Raw genomic sequence first — 18,459 nt, forward strand, 5'->3', positions numbered from 1 at the left:
AGCAACCTCCAACTCCTGGGGTCAAGGGATCCTCCTGCCTCAGCCTCCTGATTAGCTGGGACTACATGTATGTGTCACCATGCCTGGCTAAACTTTTTTTATTTTTAGTTGTTTGGCTAATTTGTTTTTATTTTTTTAGTAGAGACAAGGGTCTCCCACTTGCTCAGTGTGGTCTTGAACTCCTGAGATGAGTGCTATGGTTACGGGCGTGAGCCACCATGCCTGGCTTGGATATAACCTACATACAAGGTTAAATGCAAATGTGCTGCAGGTACCAACAGGTCCCAGAGCAGGCAGAAAGCCCTGGTTGTGGCCATTAGTAGGTGGATCCCATTATATGCCAATCAGGGCTCTAAAGGGTGTGGCCTAGAGCCCGAGCCAATCAGAAATCCTGGAATGGGAACTCTCCAATCAGGCACGCAGTGGAAGGGCGGGACTTCCGGGACCTGCGGGGGGTGGGGGGTGGGGGGTGGGGGGAGGGGAGAGGTGAGGGGCCTTTGTCTCCTGCCTGTCCTCCACGCTCCTTTTTGTCTTCAGTGCTCCTTCTTCTTTGCTTTGGGAAACTCAGGTAACCCTCAGCCTTTGTCACCCTCTGAACTGCGGGTTCTGAAACATCTGCAAGAAGGATCCCAGGGCACCACGGAAGTTGGAAAATGGTGAGTGTGTGGGGCCGGCTGTGCCAGGGGATTTGAAACCCAGTGGAACTGGCTGTGGCAGGACCCCGGCTTCCCGCCAGACCAGGAGTCTGGGGACAAGGGACTCATTAGGCCTGCTTGGCCCTCAGTCCCCTGCGGCTTAGAGCGGGGTTGGGCCGCAGCTGGAACCAGGAGCGCCCTGTCTCATCCTCCCAGGCATCTGTGGCCCAGTGGGAGTCATCTGGTTAGTTCTGTGATGCAGCCCTGCGTCTCCACTACATTGTGGGGTGACTACAGGGTCATCAGGGAGGAATTTAAGCTGGGCTGCAGGGTTCATGCGTGGGAGGATCTGTAGCCCCTGGGGTCCCCACCACTCTCCACTCTCATGTTAAAAATTAAACTAAGGCACCGCTTAAAAAGGTGACAGAATTTATTAAAGCAAACTGCGATTTATGGTTCTGAGAGCAGTCATCTATGGTTTGTTTTTGAGGTCCATCAGGAGGGCTTAAATCAAAGACTTTCAAAAAGTCCAGGAGACAGCAAACCAAATTCAATAATTCAGTGGTTATAGTTGTGTAGTCTTTATGTCATCATAAAAAGGAGTCATATAAAAGTAGATTTCAGAAAAACTCTATTTATATATTGCATTTTTAAAACTTATTTTTTTTTTTTGAGACAAGAGTCTCGCTTTGTTGCCCAGGCTACATTGAGTGCTCTAGTGTCAGCCTGGCTGGCTCACAGCAACCTCAAACTCCTGGGCTCATGCAGTCCTCCTGCCTCAGTCTCCCAAGTAGCTGGTACTAACGGCATGGGTCACTATGTCTGGCTAATTTTTTCTATATATATTAGTTGGCCAAATTAATTTCTTTCTATTTATAGTAGAGATGGGGTCTCACTCTTGCTCAGGCTGGTTTTGAACTCTTGACTTCGAGCAATCCGCCCCCCTGGGCCTCCCAGAGTGCTGGGATTACAGGCCTGAGCCATCACACCCAGCCTGCCAGTGATTTTTAATAGAATTTCAGGGCTTTGCTTTGGCAAGTATACTCAGCAATTGAAATAGAAACAAATTTTTGTTCCATATTGGTTGCAGAAAAATGAATAGGTTTCCACAAGGAAGTGTGGGCAAAAAATTAGTGAGTGACAAAGACTCACCACACACCTATTTCTACTTTTCTTTTTTTTTAGGGTTGAGGATTTGTGAAAGTGGATCACTCTGTTTTGTGTCCTGTTATCTGGATATTGGAGTTTAACGATAAAGCCTATGAGATGGGATTTGGCAACTCTTAGAAGAGTTCACATGCCATTGTTTCCTAAATGATTTGTTATAATGAAAATAATAAATGACCTACTTATTGTCTAAAAGAGATAAATACTTTTGGTTTTCCTTTAGAAATACGAAATTTAAGTGCCTTACAATTTCTGTGATATTATGATAGATATATTTTGTTTTTCTATGCATGATTCTTGGCTCTCAGCTCCTGTAGACTTTGTTATTTTCTAAATGTCTATAGCAATAACAATATCTTTTTGTTAAAATATTTGGCCTTTCTTTCTTGGTTCCTGAAGTATTTCCTGAATGGTAAAGGTGAAAGGCAATCTTTTTTTATTTATAATTAGCCTATCAAACACTTCTGAGCTTATGTTAATAAGGCAGTTTTTATAAAACTGCCAGAAATCACTGGGTGGGAGGCTGGTTGCCAGGGAAACCTGCCATTTGTTTCCAGGGATGGAATTTTCAGTCCCATTCCCAGCCTTTGGGTAGCAGGGAGGGGCTGAAGGTTAATTGGATTGTAAATAACTTATATGGGCAAACTAATTATGCTTATAAATGAAGCTTCTATAAAAATCCCAAAGGACAGGGTTTGGAGAACTTCCAGATAGCTGAACAGGTGGTGGTTCCTGGAAGTGGGGAGCCTGTCAAGGGCTTGAATCTGTGCACCCCTTCTTCCCCATACTTTGCCTTATGTATCTCCTGACCTGGATTTTTGTTTATATCTCTCAAGATATCCTTTGTGATAAATCAGTAAATATAATAAGTATTTTCCTGAGCTTTGTGAGCTGGTCTGGGAAATGAATCAAATATACAGAGGAGGTCATGGAACTCCAACTTGAGGCTGGTCTATCAGAAGATTTGGATTCCTGGACATGCAAGTGGTGTCTGAAAGGGGGGATAGTTTTGGGGGTTGAATCCTAAACCTGTGTGATTTGAGACTATCTTCAGTCAGATAGTATCAGATTGAGCTGTATTTGAGGACAGTTAGCTGTAAAAGTGATTGCTTGTTTGTTATTAGGGAGAAATTTGTACACATTTGGTCCTATAAATCTTCTGTGTTGGTTGTTGTCCTGTGAGAGCAGAGGAAAAACACTGTGGTCTGAGTATTTTCCCTTCTGAATTGTCCTCCCTTCTATAAACCTGAGTTTATAGAAGTTTTGCTGAGTTTAAGAAACTGAGTTTAAGAAATTTTGCTAGATTCTTCAAACACTGGGTATTCTTTTATTTACAATGAAATGAGTAACCCTGAATGAGAAGCAGAGGCATGGAACCAGGGCCTCCAAGCTTACCCCAATCTTCAGCCTGTAAAAGGAGGTCATTGAATGCCCAGTGAGTTTTTCCTAAGGGACCTAACTCTTAGGTGTTCTAGCCTACTCATGTCTGCCAGGGAAGGAGCTCTTTATAGTGAAAGAAGCTACAGACCCCTGGAAAACTGGGAACAAGGACACATTGGAAGGTTTGGTTGGTTTAGGGATGGAAAACTGTGTGATACCCCTTTTGGGAGTGCATCTGTTATTGTCCTGGGACTGTTTTTAGACATTGGCAAATACAACCATTTCAGATTTTTTTTTTTTTTTGAGACAAAGTCTCACTTTTGTTGCCCTGGCTAGAGTGAGTGCCATGGCGTCAGTCTAGCTCACAGCAACCTCAATCTCCTGGGCTCAAGCGATCCTCCTGCCTCAGCCTCCCAAGTAGCTGGGACTACAGGCATGCACCACCATGCCTGGCTAATTTGTTGTATATATATTTTTAGTTGGTCAATTAATTTCTTTCTATTTTTAGTAGAGACGGGGTCTTGCTCAGGCTGGTTTTGAACTCCCGACCTCGAACAATCCGCCTGCCTCGGCCTCCCAGAGTGCTAGGATTACAGGCTTGAGCCACCGCGCCTGGCCCCATTTCAGATTTAGGTGAGAAGTGTCTTTATTGTGAAGGAGTATTGCGACTGTGGGAAGCACCAAATATAAGATCTGCAAGCATCTCAAAGTTTAGGCAAAAAGGGGCTTCCTTTTATAGGAAAGAGAAAATGAGATTAGAAACAGCATTTCAGGGAGATGTCAGGATGTCAGCTGGCACAAGTAGATGGTAAATCAGAGAATAAATTACCCTGAAGTCAGACTATTCTTAGGAGGGGCAGAGAGTGGGGTTATATACTAGTTAACGCTGAGGGAGGATGACAGTTCAGGGGCCTGGCAAAAGGAGAGTAACTTAGCTCACATATGGTTAGCAAGTATTTAGTTTACACTAGTGAATACAGAATTGTTCTTCTAATTGTTTGTGAAGCAAAAATGGGATTTTTTAGGGTCTGTGTCTGGTTTTGTGATAGGTAAAATAGGGAGCATCATCTAAGTCATAACATAAAGGGTGTTTCTTTGCAGTGAGCTGCTCTTAATGAACAAAAAGGATGGGAGATTTCTTTAATCAGTCACAGCTATTTACCAGCATTAGTTTCTAGTGCCGTCTTGCCCCACCACTTTGTCTTGCTCTGCACATTTCTTCCATTTGGCCATTCCTGCGTGTACCAATTCTAATAAACTGTAAAATGTAATTAAAATGTTTTGCTGTGTTCTATGAGTAGTTATATTGAATTAGTGGAGCTGAGGAGGGAGTTATGGGAATGCTCAATATATAGGCAGTTTAGAAGTGTAAATACTAAAGAAACATTGATCTTCAATTTAGCAGCACAAGGATTGGTCAACAATACCTGACCTGATTCCCTTCACAAGATTAGAGATATTTTTAAGGTTTGTTTGTTTTTTATTTCAAAATATTATGGGGGTACAAATTTTAAGGTTTCAAATAATGCCCTTTCCCCCCTCTCCCCACAAGTGTGAGTTTCCAGCATGACCATCCCCCAGATGGTGCACATCTCACTCATTATGTATGTATATGCTCACCTCCCTCCCCCCTCCCACCTGCCCAATATCCCATTACTGTAGTTCCTATGTGTCCAATTAGGTGCTGCTCAGTTAATACCAGTTTGCTGGTGAGTATATGTGATGCTTGTTTTTCCATTCTTGGGGTGCTTCACTTAGTAGTATGGGTTCCAGCTCTAAGCAGGAAAATACAAGATGTTCTATATCACCATTGTTTCCTATAGCTGAATAGTACTCCATGGTATACATATACCACATTTTATTAATCCACTCTTGGATTGATGGGCACTTGGGCAAGTTTACACAGCCTTACAATTATGAATTGTGCTGCTATATACATTCGAGTGCAGGTGTCTTTTTGGGAAAGTTTCATTGAATCTTTTGGGTAGATGTCCAGTAATGGGATTGCTGGATCAAATGGTAGATCCACTTGTATCACTTTAAGGTATCTCCATATTGCTTTCCACAGAGGTTGAACTAGTTTGCAGTCCCACTAGCAGTGTAGGAGTGTTCCTATCTCTCCACATCCACACTAGCATTTATTGTTTGGGGACTTTTTAATAAAGGCCATTTTCACTGGAGTTAAGTGATATCTCATTGTGGTTTTGATTTGCATTTCCCTAATGATTAGAGATGTTGAGCATTTTTTTTTCATATGTTTGTTGGCCATTCTTCTGTCTTCTTTAGAAAAGTTTCTTGTGTTTTGTAAGGGCAGGTCAGTATGGTCCATATTCTCACTGCTGCAGCAAAAATTGCTGGTGACTTTGGCAGGACAGAAAAGCTGTGGGCAGGAAAGGAAAAAAACCTCAAATTTTGATCTATATGTAGGAGATCATTGCTTCTGTCTCCTGTGATAAAGGACAGGGAAGTGTGAATTTTTCTGCACCATGGTCCTTTTGCTGTGGGTGAGGTGGTAGCAGGGGAAATGTTGTGCGAACACCTTTAGATGCATATTCTCAAGATACATGTGTGATCTTTCCAGATAATCTTAACTAAGAAGGTATTTCTCGAAGGAGGAAGAGAAAGAAATGGCTGGTTCTCCTGGGAATGTGTCCCAGGTCAGGGGCTATGTTCACTTTTCCTCTTGTTATGTCTTGTGTACAGACTTTGCACTGTTGTTCCTACCTAATGCCTTCATTTCAAATACTTTTTTCCCTCTTTTTCTTAATGATAGTCGAGGAGCTCTAAAAAATTATTCTCCCCCTATATGCCAGAGCCTTCTCTCCATCCATGCTTATGCACCATGAACAATTGTCACCATAAATTTAAAACTTGCAATATTGAAAATATTCCCTTTGTTGCTGTTGAACATCTTGGAGGCAGAATCTTGGATGCCCAAGATTACTATTGGAGATGAGTTCAATCCCCAGGATATCAGTGAAGAAGGGGTACATGTACGGTTTAAGTTCTATCTAGATGCTCCATCAGTTCTGTGCAGAAAGAGATTAGTGGAATACACATTAATTGTTCAGATAACTTAGAAAGTTCTGAGAGAAAGAATAATTAGAAGACACTAGCTCTCTGGGATACTAAAGAAAGACTATTTAAATACATTATTTGAGATGACAGAACATGAGAGATAACTGTAGCTTGAACTTTGCATAAAACTGATGTTCATGATTAGATTCAGATGATAATTTACAATTTTTTTTTTTTTGGCCAAAAATATCAAAATATCACAGCAGTGGTGGTATGTCTGTGTGCATTGATACCTGATAGTAATTTGTTGTATTATAGTTGGTATTAATTTTATTCACTTGGTTAATGTGTTCTCTATCATTTTTCTAGTATAGAGTTAATTATTTTCCTGTCAATTATGAAGTACCTTGTGAAGATTTACTTAGTGATGAGCATAAACCATCACAGTTTATGTGGAAGCTCTTCTTTTATATTAGATTCCATTTGCATATTACTTGCTCTGGAAAATAAAGTCTCTCATCTTTGTTTCCTGGAACAGTGAACTCAGATGAAGCCAGGTTCTGCTGCTTACTGAATGTTTGAAAAATATTCCCTTTCCACCAGAAGCAATGATGTCACTGCTGAGTTTGTTAGAAATTCAGAAACTCAGGCTTCACTCCAGATTTTTGAAATCAAAAATTTGTATTTTAGGATTATTTCTAGTTTGTTGTTGTACGTATTAAAGTCTTTGCAAAATTTAAGAAGCATTAATACCTTCTAAGTCAACATGATTTTTCTACCTGAAAAATATACACAACTTATCCTGTATGATGTAAATATAATACTCACAAATATAAATGTCTATGTTGGTGATTGGAATTTTATTCCTTATCCAGAAAATTATAATATCTACATGAGATTTGTGGACCTTATGTCATCCTCTCTCTCCAGAGTTAGATAATATATTAGAGAATATTTTTGTGTTAAAATTTGTCTGCTTGAATAATTCCAGTTATTCATATGAGTCAGAACCAGTTCTCTTCACTCCATTATTTCACCAGCTGTGAGATTAAGAATTCTCTACATGACCACTTGGTGAATATGTGTTTTGTTTTGTTTGTTTCAGGGACTGTTGACATTCAGGGATGTGGCCATAGAATTCTCTCTGGAGGAGTGGGCATGTCTTGACAATGCTCAGCAGAAGTTGTATAGAGATGTGATGCTTGAGAACTACAGACATTTGGTGTTCATGGGTAAAGATCATTTCAATACACAATTTTTATTTCATACTACAGATTTTATATTCTAACTTTGTAGAATTTTTCTGGGATTTTCTTCTTTGCATGACGGAAGTTAAGTTGTTTGTTTTCAAGGAAAAATTTGTTGGTATAGGAAAGAAAATCTTCAACCTGTTTTATCTTGACATGAATCTTTCCCTTTCTTGAACTGATCTGTACCCTTCACTCTTCGTCAGTGGTAATTCCAAAACATTAGTCGCATAAGATGCTATTGCTCACATCTTTTATTTATTTATTTATTTATTTTGAGACAGAGTCTTGCTTTCTTGCCTAGGCTAGAGTGAGTGCCGTGGCGTCAGCCTAGCTCACAGCAACCTCAAACTCCTGGGCTCAAGCGATTCTCCTGCCTCAGCCTCCCGAGTAGCTGGGACTACAGGCATTCGCCACCATGCCCGGCTGATTTTTATATTATATATATTAGTTGGCCAATTAGTTTCTTTCTATTTTTATGGTAGAGACGGGGTCTCGCTCAGGCTGGTTTTGAACTCCCGACCTTGAGCAATCCGCCCGCCTCGGCCTCCCAGAGTGCTAGGATTACAGGCGTGAGCCACCACACCCGGCCTTATTGCTCACATCTTAAATTCCAATTTCCATAACCAATATTTGATTCCAAAGTATTGGGTAATGGAGCTAAGGACCCTCAAATTTTAAATACTTTCTAAATATTCTAAAGTGTCTGTTAGAAATTAGTATTTTGGGATTTTTTTGAGAATCTTTCTATATTGTTCCCCTTTTTCTACTGAGCACAGTACTCAATTGGTAATGGAAGAATCCCAAAAATATGTTACATTTTTCAAATAAAACAGGTCTTGTTGCCTCTAAGCCAGACCTGATCACCTGTCTGGAGCAAGGAAAAGAGCCTTGGAATGTGAAGACGAAGAAGACAGTAGCCGAAAACTCAGGTAGGTGGGAGTGAATAAAGCAGATGACACATATTAGAAGTTCAAAGGTCAAGGAAGGAACCAGACCTTAAAAAGTGCTTTGGAAAACTCTGCTTCAATGGAAATTGGATCTGGGAAGCTTGGGTTTCTTTGTCTTAATCTTTGATAGAGGCTTCCCTGTCCCTTATTCTTAAATTATCTAAGGACTTTAATTTTCTTTATTGTTCTTTTAAGGTTAGAGTGAGAACAAAAGCCCTACTCTTGGTTTATAATGGACTGCAGGTACTGACTGCGTTCCATTACATTACAGGACATGGAAATATGTGTGTATATTTGAGAAAATCTATGGTAAAGAATTTTTTTTGAGACCGAGTCTCACTCTCTCAACCTGGATAGAGTGCAGTGGCTTTGTGGTAGCTCACTGAATCCTCAAACTCTTGGGCTCAAGTGATCCTCCTGCTCAGCATCCTGAGTAGCTGACACTATAGGCATGTGCCAAAGTCTCTGGCTGATTTTTCTATTTTCAGTAAAGATGGTCTCTTGCTATTGCTCTGACTGGTCTTGAACTCCTGAGCTCAAGCGATCCTCCTCCTTTGCCCTCCCAGAGCACTAGGATTACAAGCACGAGCCACCACACCAGTCTGCAAACCATCTTTTAATTGCTCTGCATTTATTGCATCATGTCTGGAATGTGTGAGTGTGGTGGTGATATTGGTATTTAGTTCAGAAATCCCAGGGTCACCACAAGCAGATGTTATATTTTTTCTGCTTTAGTTTTTGTTATCCTGTGAAATGATTAAATGTGTTTCTATAGAAATTCATGCTCATTATCAGAACACTAAGTATCTCCTTAAATATTAGAAAAGATAATGTTATTTTACTTCAAAATTCTGGGGTTTTTTTTGTGACTCTGATTAATAATTTAATTCTATGTGCCCAAATTTCTAAATTTTAATATAGTTTAATGTATGTACACTTTACATTTTTTTTTAGTCAAGAGTCTACCTTCGTTGCCTGTGCTAGGGTGCTGTGGCATCAGCCTACATCACAGCAACCTCAAAATCCTGGGTTAGAGCAATCCTACTGCCTCAGCCTTTGGAGTAGCTGGGACTACAGGCATGTGCCAAAATGCTCGGCTAATTTTTTCTATATATTTTTGTTTGCCAATTCATTTCTTTCTATTTTTAGTAGAGATGGGGTCTTGCTCTTGCTCAGTCTGGGTTCAAATGCCTGACCAGGAGCGATTTGCCTACCTCGGCCTCCCAGAGTGCTAGAATTATAGGCGTGAGCCACTAAGCCCTGCAATACCCTACAATTGTGAAATATGTTTGGGGTGCATAGAACACGGCTGAGCATACATTAAACTCCCAGTCTTTAACTGTTACCAACTCTAATTCTATAATTTTCTCTTGTTTAGTATGAAGCCTACTGGTACTGTGTCATTCAAATGTTTATCTATGTGTGTATATATGTGTTTGTGTGTGTCATATGAATTTTCTTCACAAATAAAAATAGTATAACTATATAATTATTATGTACAATGTAATGATTTGATATATGTTTTGATATGATTAACACAACCAAGTTAATGAAAATATATATTACCTCACAGTTACTTATTTTTTTTTTATAGTGAGAATACTTAAAGTCTACAGTCAGTAAATTTTAAGATGCAAAACATTATTATTAGCTATAGACACCATGATATACATTATGTCTACAAAACTTTTTGGTCTTGTAACTTAATGTTTGTACTCTTGAACCACATCTTTGCTTTTTTTTTCACCTCAGGCCCTGGAAATTAGCCTTGTAATCTCTGTTTCTATGAGTTTAAACTTTTTAGATTCCCCATGTATGTAAGATTCTACAGTATTTATGTTTGTGTGCTTGAATGATTTCAGTTAGCATAATGTCCTCCATGTCCATCCATGTTGTAGAAATGATTGAATACAATTTTTATAGCTGAGTGATATTCTATTTTGCATATGTACCCTATTTTCTTTATTCATTCAGCTTTTACAAATGTTTAGGTTGTTTTCATGTCTTGGCAATTTTGACTAATGTTGCAATAAACATGAGGATGCAGATATTTGTTCAAGATACTGATTTTATTTCCTTTGGTTATATACATAGAAGTGAGGTGGTTGCATTGTATGGTAGTCCTTTTCTATTTTATTGTTTAAAGAATTTCTGTATTGGTTTTCATAATTGACCAATTTAAACTTACCAACTGGGTACAGGATTTCTTTTTCTTTTTCTTCATGTTCTTATTAAATCTTATCTCTTCCTTTTGATGTGAGCCATTCTATCAGGTATACAGTGATAATTCATCATGATTTTGATTTTCAATTCTCTGATGATTTGTGATATTGAGATATTATAAGTGATATTGACATACTTCTTGGTCATTTATTTGTATGACTTCATCTAGAAGATATGCATTTAGTCTTTGCCTATTTTCAAACTATTTATAATTATTTTTACCTTTGATTTGAATAACTTTCTTACATAATTGGGACATTAACCTCTTATCAGGTATATTATTTGTAAATCAGAAAATACTCTTTTTTATTGTTTTCTTTTCCATACAGATGCTTTTTAATTTGTTGCAGCCCAACTTGTTTTGTATTTCTTTTGGTTTTCATACCTTTGGTGTCATATCTAAAAAATGTATTACTAATATCAATACCAAGAAGGTTTTTTAAATATGTTTTAAAATTTTAAAGGATTTATGTCTTACATGAGACTTTTTGTTTTATTCTGAGTTAATTTTTGATAGTGCTATAAGCAAAATTGTCTAATCTTATTTTTTGCTTACGGATATCCTGTTTTCCTAGCACCAATTGAAGAGATCGTTCTTTTTGCATTTTGTATTATTGTTGTCCCTATCTAATGGCACACTGTTTGGGGTTTTACTGATGACAAGTTCATATCATCAGCAAAGAGAGATAGTTTCATCTCTTCTGCCCCTATTTGCATGCACATGATTTGATTCTCTTGTCTGATTGCTCTGGCTAGGACTTCCAGCACTATGTTGAATAGAAGCAGTGATAGAGGGCAACTTTGTTTGGTTTCAGTTCTAAGTGGGAATGCTTTCAATTTTTCCCCATTCAGTATGATGGTGGCTGTGGGTTTGTCATATGTGGCTTACCTTTTGTAGGTAAGTCCTGTCTCTGCCTATTTTATTAAGCATTCTTATCACCAAAGGATGTTGAATTTTTTCAAATGTGTTTTCTGTGTCTATTAAGAGGATCATATGGTCTTAGTTTTTGCTTCTATTTATGTGGTAAGTTGAATTTATAGATTTGCAGATGTAGAACCATCCCTGCTTCTCTGGGATGAAAATTACTTGATCGTCATAGATTTTTTTTTTTTTTTTTTTTTTTGAGACAGAGTCTCGCTTGTTGCCCAGGCTAGAGTGAGTGCCATGGCGACAGCCTAGCTCACAGCAACCTCAAACTCCTGGGCTCAAGCAATCCTTCTGCCTCAGCCTCCTGAGTAGCTGGGACTACAGGCATGCGCCACCATGCCCGGCTAATTATGTATATATATATTAGTTGGCCAATTAATTTCTTTCTATTTATAGTAGAGACGGGGTCTTGCTCTTGCTCAAGCTGGTTTCGAACTCCTGACCTCGAGCAATCCGCCCGCCTCAGCCTCCCAGAGTGCTAGGATTACAGGCGTGAGCCACCGCGCCTGGCTGATTATTTTTTTTATAATAAGCTGAATTCTGTTTGCTAGGATTTTGTTGAGAATTCTTACATCTATATTCATAAGGGATATTGGCCTGTAGTTTTGTTTTTTTGTTGCATCCTTTCCTGGTTTTCATATCAGGGTGATGTTAGCTTCAAAAAAACATGTCAGAGAGGTTAACGTCCTTCTCCATGTTGTTAAATATTTTCTACAGGATAGGTGCCACTTCTTTTTGTAGGTCTGGTAAAATTAGAGTGTGAAAAAATCTGGTTCGGGACTTTTCTTTTCAGGAAGGTTTTTTAGTGCTGTTTCAGTTTTGGACCTTGATATTTGTCTGTTCAGGAATTCTATTTCTTCCTGATTGAGAGTAGTGAGGCTGTGTATTTCTAAGAATTTGTCCATTTCCTCCACATTTTCCAGTTTATGTGCATGGCAGTTTTTATAAAATCCGTGGATGATATTTTGTATTTCCATTGCATCATTGTAATTTCTCCTTTTTCCTTCCTATTGGAGCTTTAGAGTTCTTTCTGATATGCTTCTCATTAATCTATCCAAAGGCGAGTCACTTTTATTTATTTTTTCAAAGAACTAACTTTTTAAAAATTAATATTTTATACAGGTCTTTTGTTATCAATTTAATTTAGTTTTGCTCTGATCTTTGTGATGTCATTTCTTTTGGTGGGTTTGGGGTGGGTTTTCTCATCCTTTCCAGTTCTTGAGACAATTCATTAGATGGTTTATTTGTGATCTTTCTGTCTTCATTTCTTCTGGTGGGTTTGGGGTTGGTTTGCTCATTCTTGCAGTTCTTTGAGATGATTCATTAGGTTGTTTATTTGTGATCTTTCTGTCTTTTGCTTGTAGGCATTTATGGACATAAATTTTCCTCTCATGACTGCTTTATTTCAATTGCTTTAGTGATTTTTTTTCAAAGTCCTGGATTTTGGGGTTTTTTTGTGTGTGGTTTCTTTGTGTTGGTTATCCATTTTTTTTTTTTTTTTTTTGCACATCATTCAGTTTTCTAACAATCCATGTTCAAAATTCTTCTGTCATTTTAGCATTTGGAATTTTGTTTATGTCTATTGCTAGAGAGCTGGTGTTCCCCCTTGGAGGTGTGCTTTCTGTTTGATTCTTCATACTTCCAGAATTCTTTCACTGATTCCATCCCATCTGGATCAGCTATTGCTTCTTACCTTTAGATTTTCATTTGAATATGACACACCCTGTTTATTCTCTGAGCCAGTAGGTGGTGTTAGTCGGTGAGGTTCAATTACACCCTTTATGATAAGTCAGTAGATGCAGTAAAAGGGTATGTGCAGAATTACCTCCCTGTCAGTTTGTAGCACTTTCTCGGAGGAGCAGGCTGCAGTGTTGTTTGTGGGTTCTGTAACTAGCTTTTATTCCTCTGTAGAGGTCCTCTAATGCCTCAGGTGGTAAGTGGGACCCTGGGACTTCCAGGTGTGTCCTTATTCTTCACCTCAGTGGTAGTAGGTGAGAGAATGAGACTGGACACAGCTGGGTTGGGTGAGCCTGCTCTTAAACTCCACAGATGCTGTTAGCAGGGGTCAAAGATCTATTCTCTACTTCTGAGCAAAGCTTCCAGGGAGGGGCTGAAATTGTCCCATTCAGCTGAAAAGTCCATGTGTGGGAGTGGATCTGTCTGAGACTGCAGTTTGGAGCATGCCTCACTCGTTTTCATCCCCCCATTCCACAGTTTTTCCCGGACTTCTGCCAGCAGTCAAGACCACAAGTCAATTCGTATCCCCTGGCCATGATGTGCACTGGGAGGTTCCCTGCCCAGGATTGCAGCCTGGGCCAGGTGGACAGCCTTCTGGTGGGAAGACTGTTGTCCCTGAAGCATGCTGATCTGCCCCTGAAGACACACACACACGTCAATAGGCTCATTCACAAATATCCATTCTGTGTCCCAGTGTATGTGATCAGGACCTCGGTGTAAGGGATCTCATCTGCAGGCCTGTCTCCTGGGCCCAGGAGATCAAGGTGTCCAAAGTGGATCAATGTTCTCTGCCCCAGGATATGCCCCATTGTTCTGGAGTCCAGGCAGGTGGCACCCTGGAGAGCTGGAGGGTAGGAGGTCACAGTCTGAATACCCCTCAGTCTGCTAGAGGGTCCCAAAAGGAAAGGTCACATTACCTGCAGATGCCTCTGAGTGGTAGCTAAATTGTCTCTCTCACAGCCACAGGTAGGATAGGGTAAGGGTAGAAGGAAGCAGTATGGTGCCTACATATTGGCTAGAATCTATGGGCTGGGAGGTACCCAAAGGGAGCTGGGATTCTGGTGTCTGCAAGGGGCTCACCACTCACTGGTGGTGGCCATCTCTGGGCTGATGTTGGCAGGTCTATCTAACTGCTCCGGTGTCCACCAGCTGTCTGAGATGCAAGGGAAGGGAAATTTAACTGCTCCTATTACCCTTCCTTTTACTGGTCTCTATACCTCTTGGGGGGTCTTTCTTCTAATTCTCTGCTACAACTTCTTCCTATAGAGTCTTCTGTAGTTTCAGGCACTCTTCCTTTTGATCCTGACCAATCTATGTTTTCCTGCCCCTTGGCTTTCTTTCACTTTTTTTCTAAAATTTATCTTTCTTGCTTAGAGACTCTGGCTGGTGGGTTTTCTCATCAACATTCTTGCCATTCTGTCATCTTAAATTTGATTAGGATTTTTACGTGTTCTAACAGAAGACACCATATGTAATTGAAAATATTATATACTTTGCTGCTTTGACTTGAGAATTCTGTATTTGTCTGTTAGTTCTAATTGCTATATAATATTTATGTTTCCAACTTTCTTATTGATCTTTTCTCTAATTCCCCTAATCATTATTGATGGTGTGGCCTTAAAATAAACAGCAACCATGTTGCTGTGTTATTTTTTGCTTCACTTCTGCTAATATTTTTTTCCATGTGTTTGAAATCCCTGATGTTATATATGCATGTAATTTATATATTATATAACATATAATCCATAACATATAACATATATATATATTTTTTTTTTACTTTTTTTTTTATTTAGGCATATTATGGGGTTAGAGATTTTAAGGTTTCAATAAATGCCCATTTCCTCCCTCCCCCCACAAGTCTGAGTCTCCATCATGACCATCCCCCAGATGGTGCACATCTCACTCATATATGTATATACCCATCCCCCTCCCCCTCCCACCAGCCCAATACCCTATCACTGTAGTACCTATGTGTCCACTTAGGTGCTGTTCAGTTAATACCAATTTTCTGGTGAGTATATGTGGTGCTTGTTTTTCCATTCTTGGGAAACTTCACTTAACAGTATGGGTTCCAGCTCTAAGCAGGAAAATATAATATGTGCTATGTCACCATTGTTTCTTAGAGCTGAATAGTACTCCATGGTATACATATACAACATTTTATTAATCCATTCTTGGATTGATGGGCACTTGGGCTGTTTCCACAGCCTTGCAATTATGAATTGTGCTGCTATAAACATTCAAGTGCAGGTGTCTTTTTTGTAGAGTGTCATTGGATCTTTTGGGTAGATGCCCAGCAATAGGATTGCTGGATCGAATGGTAGATTCGCTTGTATCGCTTTAAGGTATCTCCATATTGCTTTCCACAGAGGTTGAACTACTTTGCAGTCCCACCAGAAGTGTAGGAGTGTTCCTCTCTCTCCGCATCCATACTAGCATTTATTGCTTGGAGACTTTTTGATAAAGGCCATTCTCACTGGGGTTAAGTGATATCTCATTGTGGTTTTGATTTGCGTTTCCCTGATGATTAGAGATGTTGAGCATTTTTTCATATGTTTGTTGGCCATTCTTCTGTCTTCTTTAGAAAAATTTCTGTTCAAGTCCTTTGCCCACATTTTAATAGGGTTATTTGATTTTTTCTTCCTGATTTTCGTGAGTTCTAAGTATATTCTAGTTATCAGTTTCTTATCGGATGCATAGGATGCAAAAATTTCTCCCATTCTGTAGGTTGTCTGTTTACTTTCATTTCTATTTCTTTGGCTGTGCAGAAGCTTTGTAGTTTGATCATGTCCCATTTATTTATTTTTGTTGCTGCTGTGATTGCCTTTGGGGACTTCTTCATAAACTCTTTGCCTAGGCCGATGTCTAGGAGAGTGTTTCCAACTTTTTCCTCTAGAATTTTAATAGTTTCATACCTTAGGTTTAAGTCTGTTATCCAGCGTGAGTTGACTTTTGTGAGAGGTGAAAGGTGTGGGTCCTGTTTTAGCCTTCTACTGGTGGCTATCTAGTTTTCCGAGCACCATTTATTGAAAAGGGATTCGTTTCCCCAGCGTATGTTTTTGTCTGCTTTGTCAAAGATTAGATGGCTATATGAGGATGGTTTTATATCAGGATTCTCACATCTATTCCACTGGTCCATATTCCTATTTTTGTGCCAATACCATATTGATTTAATTAGTACAGCTTTGTAGTATAGTTTGATATCTGGCATATTAATGCCTGCCATTTTGTTTTTGTTGGCTATAATTGCTGTTGATATTCGGGGTCTTCTTTGGTACCATACGAAGCGTAAAATTATTTTTTCTATATCTGTGAAGAATGCTGATGGCATTTTAATAGGTATTACATTGAATCTGTAGATCAGTTTCAGTAGTATTGACATTTTGATGATGTTGAGTCTGCCGATCCACGAGCATGGTATGGATTTCCATCTGTTTACATCCTCTGCTATTTCCTTCCTCAGTGTTTCATAGTTCTCCCTGTACAGGTCTTTTACCTCCTTGGTTAAGTATATTCCTAGGTACTTTAATTTCTTTGTTGATATTGTGAAGGGAATTGAGTCTTTGATTTAGTTCTCAATTAGATTGTTGTTGGCGTATATGAATGCCTCTGATTTCTGTGTGTTGATTTTGTATCCTGAGACTTTACTAAATTCATTGATCAGTTCCAGGAGTTTCTTGGTTGAATCTTTGGGGTTTTCTAGATATAATATCATATCATCAGCAAATAGTGAAAGTTTGATCTCTTCTGCCCCTATTTGGATACCTTTAATTCCATTTACCTGTCTGATTGTTGTAGCCAAGACTTCCAGCACTATGTTGAATAGAAGTGGAGATAGTGGGCAGCCTTGTCTGGTTCCAGTTCTAAGTGGGAATGATTTCAATTTTTCCTCATTCAATATGATGTTGGCTATGGGTCTGTCATATATGGCTTGTATCATTTTTAGGTATGTCCCTTGTATGCCTATTTTCTTAAATGTCCGTATCATGAAAGGGTGTTGAATTTTGTCAAAAGCTTTTTCTGCATCTATTGAAGAATCATGTGGTCTTTGTTTTTGCTTCTGTTTATGTGGTGAATTGCATTTATAGATTTACGTATGTTGAACCATCCCTACATCCCTGGGATGAAGCTCACTTGGTCGTGATGGATAATTTTTTTGATAAGCGTCTGGATTCCGTTAGCTAAGATTTTGTTGACAATTTATGCATCTATATTCATTAGGGATATTGGTCTGTAGTTTTCTATTTTTGTGCATCCTTTCCTGGTTTTGGTATCAGAGTAATATTCACTTCATGAAAGTGTCGGGGAGGTTTCCGTTCTTCTCGATGTTGTGGAATATTTTCTGCAAGATAGGTACTAGTTCTTTTTGTAAGTGTGGTAAAATTCGGGTGTGAAGCCATCAGGACCGGCACTTTTCTTTTTAGGGAGATTTTTAATTGCTGTTTCTATTTCAGCTGTTGAGATTGGTCTGTACAGGGAATCTATTTCTTCGTGGTTGAGCCTAGGGAGGCTGTGTGTTTCTAGAAATTTGTCCATTTCCTCCACATTTTCCAGTTTGTGTTCCTAAAGATTTTTGTAGTATTCATAAATTGTATCTTGTATCTCTTTGGGATCAGCTGTGATATCTCCTTTTTTGTTCCTGATGGAGCTTATTAGAGATTTCTGTTTTCTGCTTTTCGTTAGCTTAGCCAATGGTGTGTCAATTTTGTTTATTTTTTCAAAGAACCAACTTTTTATTTTATTAATCTCCTGAAGAGCTTCCCTGTTTTCAATTTCGTTTAGTTCTGATTTGATCTTGTTGATTTCACTTCTTCTGCTGGGTTTGGGGTTGGTCTGTTCTTCTTTTTCCAGCTCTTTGAGTCGTTTCATTAGAATGTCTATTTGTGATCTTTTTGTCTTTGGGTTATACGCATTTATGGAGATAAACTTTCCTCTCAGAACTGCTTTAGCTGAGTCCCAGAAGAGTCGATAACTTGTCTCTCCATTGTCGTTTTCTTCATAGAATTTCTTTATTTCCGTCTTGATTTCTTCATTTATGAAGTGATCATTTAGTAGGAGGTTGTTTAATTTCCACATTTTTGTGTAGAAATGTGAGTTTCTGTTATGGTTGATTTCTGCTTTTATTCCACTGTGATCTGAGAAGGTACATGGTATGATTTCTATTTTTTTTA

The 18,459-nt window shown here is 38.9% G+C and overlaps 1 protein-coding gene across 1 annotated transcript; it reads left to right on the top strand.

Annotated features, from left to right (window-relative positions):
- Positions 1-496: 496 nt before the first annotated feature.
- Positions 497-8,393, top strand: LOC142866390 (KRAB domain-containing protein 5-like). Its single transcript, XM_075999759.1, has 3 exons — positions 497-656; positions 7,306-7,432; positions 8,284-8,393. Exons 1-3 carry the CDS (start codon positions 654-656, stop codon positions 8,391-8,393), a joined length of 240 nt encoding a protein of 79 aa, XP_075855874.1. The 5' UTR covers positions 497-653.
- Positions 8,394-18,459: the final 10,066 nt, after the last annotated feature.

This window comes from Microcebus murinus, unplaced genomic scaffold, assembly GCF_040939455.1.
Source record: "Microcebus murinus isolate Inina unplaced genomic scaffold, M.murinus_Inina_mat1.0 scaf004_hap2_Mmur4.0, whole genome shotgun sequence".
NCBI classification, from domain to species: Eukaryota; Metazoa; Chordata; class Mammalia; order Primates; family Cheirogaleidae; genus Microcebus; species Microcebus murinus.

Excerpts from the sequence above, each read along its gene's own strand:
- LOC142866390 (XM_075999759.1), top strand. Across the intron at positions 7,433-8,283 it reads CAGACATTTGGTGTTCATGG|GTCTTGTTGCCTCTAAGCCA; the intron begins GTAAAGATCATT and ends CAAATAAAACAG.